At 38.0% G+C, this 14,607-nt stretch overlaps 1 protein-coding gene across 5 annotated transcripts; it reads left to right on the forward strand.

Annotated features, from left to right (window-relative positions):
* Positions 1 to 1,514: 1,514 nt before the first annotated feature.
* LOC103704825 (uncharacterized) lies at positions 1,515 to 14,294 on the forward strand. 5 transcript variants are annotated; one of them, XM_008788280.5, is made up of 13 exons: positions 1,525 to 1,832; positions 3,545 to 3,610; positions 7,910 to 7,998; positions 8,899 to 8,945; positions 9,038 to 9,118; positions 9,207 to 9,372; positions 9,713 to 9,953; positions 10,041 to 10,106; positions 11,220 to 11,336; positions 12,885 to 12,960; positions 13,094 to 13,131; positions 13,823 to 13,916; positions 14,006 to 14,294. In XM_008788280.5, exons 1-12 carry the CDS (start codon positions 1,633 to 1,635, stop codon positions 13,887 to 13,889), a joined length of 1,254 nt encoding a protein of 417 aa, XP_008786502.3. In that variant the 5' UTR covers positions 1,525 to 1,632; the 3' UTR covers positions 13,890 to 13,916; positions 14,006 to 14,294. The 5 variants fall into 5 exon arrangements, 4 of the variants coding, with proteins under 4 accessions (XP_008786501.3, XP_008786502.3, XP_088576490.1 ...); XM_088720364.1 differs by having other exon boundaries at positions 12,891 to 12,960; XM_008788279.5 differs by having other exon boundaries at positions 1,515 to 1,832; positions 13,823 to 14,294.
* Positions 14,295 to 14,607: the final 313 nt, after the last annotated feature.

Genomic DNA, 14,607 nt, shown 5'->3' on the forward strand with positions numbered 1-14,607 from the left:
CTTTGGAGTAAGAATTTCACCCAAAAAAATTAAATAAATTGATATCCTGTTTCGGTACATACTTATTTTTCTAATACATAATATACATAGATATAAACATATACAAAAATAATATAACTATATGTAGGAAAAATATAACTGTGTAAAAATAATTTATAATTGTATGAAAAAAAAAGAGTAGATGCATAATGGTTAAGAAACTATATATTAAAATCTAGTAAAAAAATCTTAAATTCTTAAAAAAAAAAATCTCTTACGACCAGGGCTTTTAGTATACTTGCGCATATAACAAATAGCGGGGATCGTTGAAATTGAGAATAGTTTTATTATGCAATGATAAATTGGGCATTAATTATTGATACTTTAATTGCATACTTGCATATATAATATTGTATTAATTTTTTATTACCAAAATATATTTATTTATTTATTAATTTAAAATATATTTTTTCACGTATTATATACATCGACATTGCTTTTTTAGTAACGACGTGGCTAATTAAAAAGTCATGGCCAATATTTCAATATGCATGCAAGTCCGGACAAAATAGTGGTACAAGAGGTAAATAAAAAGTGCTTTACGTTTTGCCCTCTTTTTATAGCTATTTACCCAAATCTCATGTACCATACTATTTTTTATATTTAAGATGAAATAATCGGCTTTATTAACGAATGATTGATTTGATTGATCACTGACGTATTATAATTCAATATTTCTATTAATATGACATAATTTGTTAATACGAATGATTTACTTTCCTTTCTTATTTTAAAATCAATAATAAAAGGTTATAGTCATCACTAAATAAATGATAATCAATTAAAGTATTCATTGATTAAACCATACAAATTATCTTGTCCTAGTTACTAAATTATGAGATGCTACATATTTTTTTATTTTCATAAAAAAAATTATGTTTTGAAATTGTGTAGACAAATGAGGACTATAATAGCAGCGCCGATATCTTTTATTGTTAAGAGAAATAAAAAAAATATAAAAAAATTTTTTTTTAAGTAAAAACAACTACTCATTCGTATAAGTCTAACATGAGTGCAACCAATCACATCACGGAAAAGAAAAAACAACAAAGTAAAAGGAGCATCTGATGCAGACGTCCACAAAAAATCTCCGGAATGCCGGGCTACGAAAGAGATTACCCAGTCTGCAGCCCTGTTCGCCTCCATAAACACGTCATCTGTCTAAAAGCCGCTCATCAGCTAAGCCATCCTGCGAGTCTTCCGTATAAAAGGGTGACCATCACTATACCTGTCCGTACTCTGGATCCAGTCGATCACCACCGCAGAGTCTTCCTCAAGGTACACCCGCTCGACGTCAAGTACCTGCCTGGTGTAGAATAAACCCTTCCAAGCAGTCCGAAACTTCGCCCACCCCCTGCGGCAAGCATCCTAGTGACGAATCTTACGCCATAAGTGTCATTTGGGAACCTTCTTAACACTTTGGAAATGGTTATGGGTATTTCCGTAATTTACCTACGTGCAAAGGGCCCCGTCTGGGCGCCCGTATCCCATCTTCTTTTAACAAGTTCGCTCCCACCAAAGTTGCTCAGCCGTTCCCGACCAAAACCCTAGCCTTCTAGGGATTCCACCGCTCCCTCCCCCGCCGCCGCGGCCATGGTGAAGCCCGGTCGAGCCCGGCCGGCCGCTCCGTCGGGGTCGGCGTCGCCCTCTTCCTCTTCGCCCTCGCGCTCGACCTCCGGTTCGTACTCCCGGTCGCGGTCTCGCTCACGATCCAGGTCCTTGTCCTACTCCTCCTCCTCTCCCTCCCGAAGCGTGAGCTCTCGGAGCCGATCACCTCCGCCACAGAGAAGAAGGTGAGGTCGTACCCCACGAAATAGGGTCTTGGTATAGTCTGTGAGCAAATAAAACAAGTTGATTGGTTTTTATCCCATAAAAATACGTTCTTGTTTCGGTTTTCTTGAACTATGGATGTAAGTCGGTACTTTTTTTTGTTTACTAATTAGAAGATATTATTGCCGATAATGTACATTGCCTTATAAATAAATCTCTCCTTGATGGGTTGTTTTTATTGATATTTTTCGCTTATACGTGCTGCATTCTAGGGTAAACCAGTAACGCAGCGATAGTTTATGTTTAGATTCCTTGCATTACTCCATAATTACATACCTTGGTGTTGGTTGTCTTTTTTGGGCCTGGGGTTAACTTCTAGTCTTCTCAAAAGAACGGCGGAGTTTGAAATACTTAATTAATTGAATTTCATTATTTTTCTTAGGGCTTATCAATTCCTTTCACCTAGCAAGGGGTGCAATTTTTGTCCGAGATCTGCCAACCCACCCAAACCCACACAAACTAAATGGCTCTGGGTGAAGGTTTTCATAATTGGCTATGGGTCTGGCCTGTCGAATCATGGGTCACCAGCTGTTGAACAAACCCCTAGGGTCATGATAATTGTGCAACAGGATATTCCTTGTCAAAATTTGGTTGTGATGATTGGGAAGGCTTCATAATTAAGGTTAAGAGAATTTATAAAAAGAAATGTGGAGAGAATGATGTGTGTAAAATTTACCATGTTTTCTTTTTGACTTTAATTTTTTCCTCCTCACTTTCTTGCATTATGACCTTATCCTTAACTGCCGCTATGTTTGGACATATTTATATTCATTTACTGAGGTATACAAATGATAAGTAAAGCACTAAGTGGGTTGGTGGATTAGGTAAAGGTCCGCATAAATAAATGTTTGCATGTGGGTTGGGGAGTTTTTTCTTACCAGACCTGAACACAAGCTAGCCCAATCCATTGCCATCCCTACGCCTGCCTGGATCTCTTCATATTAAATTTTCTGGTTAGCAATCTGCCTTCTTTCTCAAGTATAATATGCTTCAGCCTTAGCTTCATATCATAGGATACATAGACATGCTTTATCGATATCAGCTCTGTATGAAGCATAATCTTTCTGAAATTGAAAGAGAATTTCCTCTAGTTTCCTAAACATTGGGTAGAGTGGAAGTGGGAGAATGTGGAATTGTGAATCAGTGGCTGACAATGTTCAGGAGATACTTATTACAAAAATTGTAACATTAGTTTTACACAGATGAAAAGGAAAATGGAATTATACAATTACAATTAGATTTTGGTTTATGCACATTTACAATCATTCCATAACTTAAAAAGAAACCAACTTCTCGAGGAGGTTGATTTGTTGAACTTATGAATTAACCACAGTTTATGTATTTAGGGTTAGTGGGTCATGCACTGACATGTATACCCATGCTTTCATGTAGGTCCTAATATGTTTATTACTTTTATCTTATCAATTAATTCTCATTTCTTATATAGCAAAAAAAAATGATCACATGCTTTAGGATAACTAAAATATGATGCAAACCTTTATCTTCAAACTGGAGTTTGCATGTTCAAGACTAGTTAATAACATTATTTATCTGTTTATTTTGGTAAAAGCAGGTGATGTTTTTTATTCATCTATTTCTGTTTTCTTTTTCTGTTGTTGTTATCGCTTGCTCTAGAATAAATTAAGGTCTTACCTGTTGTTCATTGTTCTTCCAGTCCAAGTGGAGCTGGTAGAAGAGGTCGTTCGCCATCACCACTGCCTAAAAGAGCTTCACCCCCAAGGTGGGTTTCTGGTTAACATTTTTTCTAGTTTCATTATTGTTATTGACTCAAGACTTGATTGTAATGGATATATAATAGATATGCTCTCAGATCTATTACTTTATAATGAGTATCCTTGTGGCATTATTATCTAGACTCTGGTGGTTTTAACTACTGCACCTCTATCACCTCAATTTCAATTTTCTGCCATTGTATGCCTCCAATCAGCCACTTGGTGTGGCATTCATTCATATTGCTGGTTCGCATTTGAATGTTAAATGTATCAGAAGTGGGACAGATTTTATATTCGGCCCAACCTGTCTAATCTAATCTATGTTTTATGAATTCAATAGCTAATTTGGGCAATGACGTGTCACAAATTTAGGTAGGTTCAAACGATTGGATCGACAAAACTTGCATTGCTAGGTGATTAAGGCTTCTTGATGATTCATTCACCATTATTTGCTTAATCATAGGAAGATAAAACCATAGCTATCGCATATAGAGGATTTAAAAGTTTGCACTTATTGTGGTGAAAAATAATGTTTTCATTCTTGAGACTGGCACAATGATAATAAGAAAGCTTAATGTCATAGTCCCACACTGACTAATAAAAGTCACAGGTTTTTTAGCCTAGGCTGGTCTTTCTTCCAACAGCTTAAGCTTTGGGCTGTGAGTCCATGACAGGTGGTATCAAAGCCAGGCTTAGTGTGTGTTACAACCTTTATTAATCATGTGGTCTACTTATTGGGGAATACCAGGGTCGAGTAGGACCTTGGCCATGGGTGGGCTTCTCTTTCAGGTAGGAGCTAACTACGACAAGGGCATCACAAGATTGGATGGGGAGATTGTTATAGTCTCACATCAACTAATAAATAGGGCGCTGCATGGGTTTATTATCCTAGGTTAGTCCTTTTAATAGTTTAACTCAAGGGTTGCCGAACTGATACCAGACCGGCCGGCGACTAGTTCAACACGGTGCGGGTCCATACTATACCGTTCCAGGGTGTTTCAAGCTTCCTTCTTTGGTTTTCAAAATTCAAACTGAAGTCGGCCAATGGTTTGCTGATTTTTATTCGAAATTTGCAAATAAAAAAGGGTTTCAAAATAGAGGACTGCGATTGTGATTCTTTGCTCTATTCCCTTTCTCCTTGTACCATAGAAGATGGAGAGGGAGGAAGTGGGGGGGGGGAGAGAGAGGAAGAGGGAGGGAGGGAGGGAGGAATAGAGGGGGAGAGAGGAAGAGGGAGGGAGGGAGGAATAGAGAGAGAGAGAAGGAGAGACTGTTGTTGAGAGAGAGAGAGAGAGAGGGAGAGAGACCTACCTAAGGCTTCAAGGACCTCATCGGTGCTTGTGTTCTCGTTGTTGTCGAGCACTGGGGACACAGATTAGGGTTTAGGCATCGAGAGGGAGGGTCAAAGCCACGATCGAGGAGGGATATTAGCTGTCGAATCACTGTAGAAGAGGCAAATTGATTTTATATGATGAATCATGCCGGTAGGCTAATTGGTCTAGTTCAGAATGGTTCGGTAGACACTGGTTTAAGCTTTTGGGTTGTGTTTGTGACACTAAGCTCACTAATAACGAGGGTAAAAACATAGTTTTATCTTGAGAATAAAGTTGGAGTATACCATTTCAATTTTGGCTTAGACAAATCAGTTTCCTAGGTTTTGTAGTTTTAGTTTGAAATTTGAATGTTGAATTTCTTGGTTGAAAAGATAAAAATTCAAAAAATGAAATACTCTTACAAAGTGAAGAAAACAAGGCAAGTATATTAAATTATACATTTTGAATATGTTAGATATGTCTATCAATATATATTTTTTTTGGTGGTTTGGTACCTTTTAAAAACCATCAAGAATGATCAAGAACAAGAAATCTAAAGAAAGATTATTAAGTTGGAAAATATATCAGATTTCACTTCAAAATCATAAAATGTTATTTGATGAGAATCTTATATAACAAATAAAGAACCATATATAACAGATATATATATATATATATGTATGTATGTATGTATGTATGTATGTATACATTCATCTTGATATAACAAGAGATTTTCTATTTTGTAAGGATTTTTTATCCTATTTTATGAATTTATTTTTTTAAGATCTTGCAAGATGTTTGTAAGGTCTACCTAGTCGTAAGATTCAAGGTTCGCTGTCTTGGTACTGGACCCCATACCGATACCACCCTAGCACTGTGTCGGTACGATACTGTACGGTATGGGGTCTTTCAGCTTATCGAGTGTCGATGCTATCTGTATTGGTATCGATACCGAACCAGTACAGTATGGTACGCTCTGTATTGTCCGGTTCGGACCAGTACAACGAACCATAGTAGGATTTGTACCAATTTAAAAGAATAGCATGATTAATAATTCAAAATTTTAACATTTCTTGCAATTTTTCATCTTGATTCCTATTTTCATTTCTTACATTTACAACTCGCAATATTCAAGTTTGATTTTGTAGAAATGTTTTTGCATGCTTATTTTATCTCTTTGTAAAATGTTTGTGAATGCTTATTTTATCTTTCAAGAGAAAGCTCAGAAAAAGAACATGAAATTGAGGCCTTTTGCTCCATATTTGTCAGTTCGAACCATGGTATGCTGAACCGGCCTGTATTGGACCGATCGGTAGCTTACTGGTACGGCTCCGCTGTGGAAATTGGTTCGCGCCAGAGTCGGAGAAGAAAAAGAGAAACAATAAGCGGGGGAGGGAGGGAGCAGCCGCCTGCGGAGGGCCGAGGGGGGGGCGTAGGCCAAGGCCGCCCCTTTCAAAACAGAGGATGCGGCCGCGGCCTCGGCCTCCGCCGCGCCTCCTTTCGAAACAGGAGACGCCCCCGCGGCCCTCGGAGAGAGTCCGCAGCCTCTCCTTCCTCCCCCTGCTCGCTAGCTGTTTCTCTTCTCCTTCTCCGGCTCCGGCTAGGCTTTCCTGGTATGGGTCCGGTACCAAACATGCTGAACTGATCCGGTCGCGGACCGATACCTATTCAGCATACCTTGATTCGAACCAATATTAATTAGTCTTCTTTGTTGAAATTAAGGTTTTAAATATTGTAGGACGAGGTCATCACCAATTTTTTTTTTTTTGTGGAATAGGATGCGCTTCCCTGTAGCTTGCCTTGACAATTGGGATAGGCAATGCCCTAGGATGCGCTGGGATGATGGCGGGACTACCCAGTCGCAACTCCTGGAATGGCATATTCTACGAGACGTCTCACTGGGATTTGAAACTATGGTTGAAATGCCATAAATCAGTCAGCTTTGACTGAACCTGACCAAAATTCCTAAAAGCATCAAATCTTAGGATGTTTGGCTTGGTGTTGGCAAAAACTATTCTATTTCAGAAAGAACTTTTTTGGTTTTTGTTGAAACTTGGAGCTATTTAAGAGACTAATGTAGAAGATGGATACCTTGTAAGGTATCATCCTATTGTTTGTCCACTTTGAAATAGTATCAGAATTTTTTTTTGTTGTGCAATAAATACCATTGGAAGATTGCTAAGATAATAACTGAAGGCTTTGTAGCAATTGTTGTAAAAGGGTGGTTATAACGGGATCATCAATATTAACTGAAATAAACTGTAAATTGATCAATACAGTTCTCAGCTATGTGCTTTTGGGTTTGTCTGGGCATCAAGAACATTTGGATCCAGACCATACAAATTGAGAGAGTAGTTGACCTGACCGTTGAAGCTGGCTATTGTAATTCAAAATCAAGTGGCTTAGACCTACTGGTTATATGACTTGATTGAAATGAACCTGAAATGTTGACTGTTAATTCTGATTTTTTTCCTCTTTTCATTTTGTCTCTTATCTGGCCCGCTATATCCTCTTTTCATTTTGTCTCTTATCTGGCCCGCTTTATCCTTTCAAAAGCAAACAGTTCTTGAACATGCTCAACCTTGACTGGAGCTGTCATCCATTTCTACTGAGACCAAGCCTGTACCCTTAATATGGAGTGCATTCCGAATTGGTTTTGTATCATGTTTGACCCAAGTATGATTGTTGGGAGCAATGAATTTGGTGAATAGTGAAGTTTTCGATTCTTTTTTGCTTTGATATACAAATCTAAACTCCTTTTGTGGATTTATTATTATTTTCCAATGAAAAATGCATTGATATTTCATGTCCTTTTTGCCTTTTTTTTAAAAAAAAGAGCAATACTGTCATTTATGCCCTCATTTTCTTCAGCTGGATAGGGAATTTGCTACCTATAATTTATAGATTATCCATATGTTTAGTTATGAATATTGATCATTTCCCTTTCCATTCAAGAGTGAGAGACAACTTTTATAAAATGCTCTTTTATTTCAGGAAAGCATCTCCAGTATCTGAGTCTGTGGTTCTTCACATTAATCATCTGTCAAGGAATGTCAGTGAAGCTCATCTAAAAGAAATATTCAGTAAGTTTTGTTTTTTCCTTAAATTTCAGTATCTAAATTGGACGGCCATTATTCTGGGCAAGATACCTTCATCAGGATGCCTTTTTAGCTAAATTTAAGCTTTCTAAGCATTAGATATGGGGTTGTTTAGAAGAAACACTAATTAATCTTATCATATATTTCAGTTTGACAGTAACTAGATTGTTTGACAACTGTTTTTTGGCATCGATGGGTCCCTGTTTTAAATTTTTGTCTTGCTTATTAACTGTAACTTAGCATTAATTGTATGCAACTAAGGTTTTATTATTTTACTAATATTTTTTTATTTTTTGATTTTTTTTAGTGGTACAATATACAAAATTCTCTAGGAAGATAATGGAGATTCATGATTTATTTGGGGAGATATGGGTATATTTCGAATTACTAAAGTTTAGATACACACAGAAGCATGTGTGCAATCCACCCTGCCCCTGCGCGCGCACAGGAAGAGAGGACAATAAGTAGAATATCTTACAATATCCTCGAAATTCCAGAAACAATTAATGAAGGATGCACGGCAATCTTCTAATTAACAATATTCGGTTAAAAATCTAGATCCTTCTACTACTAAATGGGGGCCAAAGATCAAGACCAAAACTTCAGAAACGAAATTTTATGATAAACTGAAAATTGAATAATTTGGTGGACATAGGCTCTAGAATTTGAATCATTATAGATTAGTGAAGTATAGTATCAATAAGTGCATCTTCTCTTTATAGAAAACTTGCTTGTAAATGTATATTACACTTTCTGTTCATGTTCTTATTTTGACTGTCTTTTGGCTCCAAAACTGGATGACCTGTGCAGATCAGTATGTGCCATGACCAAACTTAGAATGCAAAAACTTTAAAAAAATCGGAAATTAAGATAATCTCTTCGCAGGTAATTTTGGTGAAATAGTCAATGTGGAGCTGACAATGGACCGGATTGTAAGTTGGCAAATATTGGTTATTTTATGTTACCGATAATATAAATCTCTCTCATTTCGTGCACATGATTCTCGCATATGTTTGTGAATCAGGTTAATCTTCCTCGGGGTTATGGCTATGTTGAGTTCAGGAAGAGGTCTGATGCTGAGAAGGCTCTTCTTTACATGGATGGTGTATGTGTTTTTGTCTCAAAAGAAAAGCTCATAGCCTGTTGCTTTAGTATATCTTAAAGTAATTTTCTTGTTGCAAATCTCATCACAGGGTCAAATTGATGGAAATGTTATCCGAGTAAAATTTACTCTAGCGCAACGGCAAAAAGCATCTCCCCCTGCAAAGGCAATTCCTCGTGCTCCAAAAAGAGAAGCTCCTCAAAGAGATAAAGTTGGTGCCAGTGCTGAAAAGGATGCTCAACAGTGGCCTAGGGAGTGTAAGCTTCTTAATATTATCTTGTTTGAAGCTCAATTCGAAGCTTCTTTACTCTTATTTCTTTTTATGTAACCATTAATTCCTTCTTTATGTTATCTTTTCTGTTTGTTACCAACTTGTGGTTTATTTGAGATTAGATGATGAATTTGGCCTGAAGTTTTCTAGAAGACTCGAACTTTTGCTTTGTTTTTTTATTTCTTCTTATAGTTCAATTTTTTTTGTTTCATTACACTACTATTGCTAATACTTTTGGTTTCTTTTTATAAATGCACATTGTATTTAGTATTGTGTGCTTTAATTGTAGCATCTGATGTTTGCTGTTGATGACCTAATGTTATCAGCTTCTCCACGTCGGAAACCACTGTCACCTCCGCGAAGACGCTCTCCTCCAGCAAATCGAAGAGTTGATTCACCTAGGCATCGACCTGATTCACCTCCTCGTCGTCGTGTAGATTCGCCTATGCGTCGCCGAGCAGATTCTTCTCCTTACCAACGTGGAACCCCACCTTGGAGGAGAGCAGCATCTCCTCCTAGAAGACGTTCTCCTTCTCCTCCTCCAAGGAGGCATAGATCACCTGCACGGTTAGTTATGTCTGCCATGTACTCTCTTAGCTTATGTTCCGCTCATTTTCTGCAGTGATAACATTGACTTATCCTCATGTTTATTAGGTTCTCTCCACGAAGGAGTCGTGGTGGTCTAGTCCACAAGCGTTCCCCAATTCCTCCTAGGCGGCGGTAAGTTAATCTGTACAACTTATGATTCGATTTTTTGCTTATCGTACAGTGACTCATCTGGGATGCAAATAATAAAAGGTCAAGTCTGCAAGTGTTCTCCAATTCCTCCTCCCTTTTCCTCTAAATATCATAAACTTGGAAGTTGGAACACTCTCTTCTAACTTCAATGAAGTGACAGATGTGCTTCTGTTCTGAATCTTGATTCTGTGTATTATTTGACAAGGAGAAAAGGTTGACCGAGTATTTGGCTGTAGTAATTTTAATTTGTAATTTTTAACTGCAAATGATATACTGATGCCATTGATACAGGTAAACATGATCTAGATATGTCCTTTTGCAATTTATTTGTAGTTTACTCTGAAAATGTCAGACTTGTATCAATACTTGTCTTCATTATTTGTGCCATCTAGGCAATTCGACTATCTTTCTTTCTGTTTTCTGCAACTGTTTTTACTTACATATTATTGGCATACGTAAATAGTCAATGGGGGAGCTGAAATGTTCTGCATAAATGTGCTGTGAAATTTTAAAATTTGATGTAGCCTTCATGGGTTCCAAAACAACTGCTATACTTGACTAGACGCAATCATGTACATCAGGATTTGTCTTCATTATATGTGCCATCTAGGCAATTTGGCTATTTTTCTTTCTGTTTTCTGCAACTGTTTTTACTTACATATTATTGGCATACCTAAATAGTCCATAGGGGAGCTGAGATGTTCTGCATAAATGTGCTGTGAAATTTTAATATTTGATGTAACCTTCAAGGGTTCCAAAACAACTGTTATACTTGACCAGACACAAGCATGTACATCAGGATTTGGCCATTATTCCCAGGTTGTTATTCCTTTTTCTCAACTTTCCTTAAGTTGGGGGAAAAATTCAGAGGACATTTTATGAAGCCTTTCATTGCATTGTAATGAGATGAATACATTCCATACATTTCCTTTTCACTTAAAAAAAAACAAAGACATGACCTTCATTTATACATTGTAGCCCCAGTTCAAGATTTTACTTTTCCATTTGCTGCGATTGGTTTTTAACTTTTCCAAAATAATTTAAGCTCCAGTAGGTGTCATGGGTGTATTCTTAATAAAATTGGTTTTGTTCCAGATCACCTCCAAGACGACCAAGGAGCCCTCCAAGAAGGTCACCTCCTCCTCGCCATCGTAGCCGTTCACCTGTTCGAAGGCCTGTTCGTTCCCATTCTAGATCGGTCTCTCCTCGCAGGTAAACAGCTAAAATTGCATGGCCCATCTATCTAATTTTTCTCATGTGTCGTTATTTCTTTTGGTCAAACTTTGAGCCTGCTGTATAGTGTTTTATCTGAACATGCTAGCATATGCTTAACTGAGCCTTTTCTAATCAATCTGGGACCTTAACATGTCGGTGGTTTATAAACCATTTGCTGAATTACGTGTGGCTTTGTGATGAGGTTACTTCGTTATGAGCTTTCAAGTCTTCGTGATGGAAAGTTTGCTTTAAACTACTGCATCGAGAGCCTTGTACACTGAACACGACAATCTATTGTGGTCAGCCAGATTGAAACAAACAAGTGCATACTCTTGTGATGGGGTGATTCTTCCATTCACTAAGCAACTGATTTGTTTGTTTTTCTCAAAGAGTTTTTGCCATCTGCATGTGGTGGCTGGTTCATGGATATTGTTGTTGTGATCATCCTCCTCTTACATCACCTACTAATTATTATGCTATTCTATTTGTCTATTTCTTCTGTGCATTCTTTTGTTTCATGTAAGTGTTATAGCCTTTTGAAGGTAGGCCTAGAGCAGATGGAAATTTGAAACCATCAACTTTTCTTATGTACCTGAAGGTACTCTAGTGTTTCCTTTTGCTAATATCAGTCAAATTGGCCAGTATGTCAAAATATCTAGGTGGATCCTTTAAGAATAGGAAGATGAGTTAGCATACGAATCCTCCTACATTTTTTCCTTCTAAGAAGTTCCTTGGCTCTTACAGTGAGGATTCATAGCATTCCAGCTAAATTTTGTGAAACAAGAGCAACTATAGTAGCTGTCATCTAATTATATGGTAAGGAGGGTTCGTGGTAATGTATTTGATAAATATTTTTAGGCAAAAGTGGTTTCCAGAAGGATTGTGGCCTCTGGAAATTTATTATAAGATAATTTTTGTTGGAATGACAGACTTAGGGGCTGCAAGGGTGCCATCGACTGGAATGACGGAGACTTAGGGGCTGCAAAGGTGCCATCGACACTGTTTGCTTGGAGGAAAAGTAGGCTCGTTTGGTTCTTTAATGTAAGATTAAACCTCAAGGGCTCATGATGCAGTTCCCCTAAGGATTTTCCAGCTCATGTGGAGAATTTATACATTGAGTTAGAATTTGAGCAGAAACACATGGAGTTGCAGGAATAGGTTTTTTATTATGTAGCTGGGTGCAGCTATATGCTGCCTGTTCAAATATGTGGTCTCGATATCTATTCTAATAATGGCAAAAAAATTTCCACACATGCATGGTGTTGGACATCCTCTCAATTTTTCAATATAAAATAAATTCCATCTCCTGTCAATGCATCCCAACCCTCACAACTCCTTGTTGCTAAAGGGAAAAGTGAGATTTACTGACACATCTGTTTGAGTGGAATTCTCATCTCTAGATTTATATATTTATGCCGCATAATGAAATGTTTATATGTCACTGATCGATTAGTGATTAGAGCAAGTGTTTATCTAGATTTATCTATTTATGACTTGAATGGAATTCTCATCTATGCCGATCTTTAAATTTTGCTTTCTAATTAGACGCAGGGGTCGGGCACCACCTCAAAGGCGTGGAAGGTCAGACTCATCATATTCTGAATCACCCAGTCCTCGTAAGGTTATTATCGCCTCTCGTGAAAAAAAAAAGGCGCACACATGGACACATGCTTGTGCACACACCTATAAATGCTTCGTTTTTTTGAATTACTGGAGACAACACTTGGTGAATTGTATTTTTTTTTGTGAACCAGGGAGCTCGAAAGATATCAAGAAGTCGCAGTCCTAGAAGGTAGCCTTATTCTGCATTTTCCCATGCATTTATTTTTTGTATCACCTTCTCTTTTCTGAGCTGTCATAGGTTATCCTCATTGTATTATAATCAGAGACTAGTGGAGTTTTTATCCTTAAGTTGAAATTTAGATTCACAAGTTCTATTGGGGAATGAAAATGCTCTTCACATCGATGTACTGGATGGCCCTTCAAAATTATGTGATGATGCTGCTTCATCTCCTATATATGGATAGAGATTCACCGTGGGGCCTGTCAGTGTAGCCACATGCATGGAGGGTTAGATGGAGAGGCTTGAAGGATCGTTGATGCTGGCTGTTGCAATGTACAGCCACCAGCTTCGCTCTGCGGACAAGCATACTCTGTACATGCTCTTGTAGGTCGCCACCTAAGAGATCAAAAGATTCTAGTAGCAGTGGGGACTTGGTTTTTAGGTACAAAAGTATAGCAGGCCCTATATGTTTCTCGTCTGCACTGTAGATGCTCCCTTTTGTTCGGGCATAGTATTCTTTTTTTCTGGTTGCAGTCGTGCATAGTTTCTATTCTCCAACCTTTGCAGTTACACTTGGTCTCGAACTTTTTTTTTGTTTAAAAAAAAATTCTCCTTCTCCACACTAGGATTAAAGCAAGCCTTAATTTTTCCCATCTTTCACATTGTGTGTTTAATCTTTCTTTTATGATGTGCTGTTTAGGCCTGCTAGAGGGAGAAGTGCCAGCATCAGCCGCAGCAAATGCTCCCCTTCCCCTCGGCCTAATTAGCATTTTTCAGGTTGTAAGGGCATGCAGGTATCTCTCTCCCCCTCTTTCAATCCCAAAGGAAAGCCCGGTTGCATCCCCTCCCCTCCACCTCTTTTCTGGTTTTGCTATATGCCCAGAAGTACAAAGCGCAAAGTTCAAACATGATGCAAGGCGATGTCAAGGAATATGCAAGTATTGAGAGACAAGGTCCAAGAAATCAGAAAGATGTCCAGTTTTCTTTTCTAGATATTTGGTGGAGAGAATTCCTTGGTTCAGTTTCTTCCTTCAAACTGTGTTTAACGTTCTTTAAGCTGCTTTTTGAAAATTGTACTAAAAATTCTGTATCAGAGAGAAATTCCATCTGTACTAGAACTGGCTTGATGATGTTCAGACATCAGTTCTGATATCCAACTTATTTTCCTGCAACTGTTGTTGCGACTTTGGCATGACGCCATTCTCATCTCTCTGACATTAGATCCAAGAGTCCTTTTCAATTGAGTGGCTTGTATTGCGTACTCACCTTAGGGATAGCATGCATGCCAATCTGTCTTTCTCCTTTTGATCTTGATGCTTGGACAGGTACTCGGGGCTGCTGCTTTCTGGGGGAATGTTTGAGAGGCTTTACCCCGTTTCCTGTCAAGAGGGGAAGTGGATCAAAAATTGATGTTAACTTCAACCGGTGGGATTCTGACTGCTTATTTAACCATCAAGTCTGATGCAGTGTTGCTGCTGGATGGAA

The sequence above is a fragment of the Phoenix dactylifera genome, chromosome 4 (assembly GCF_051530095.1).
Source record: "Phoenix dactylifera cultivar Ajwa chromosome 4, Ajwa_hap1_PhDact_Kaust_v1.1, whole genome shotgun sequence".
Lineage (NCBI taxonomy): Eukaryota > Viridiplantae > Streptophyta > Magnoliopsida > Arecales > Arecaceae > Phoenix > Phoenix dactylifera.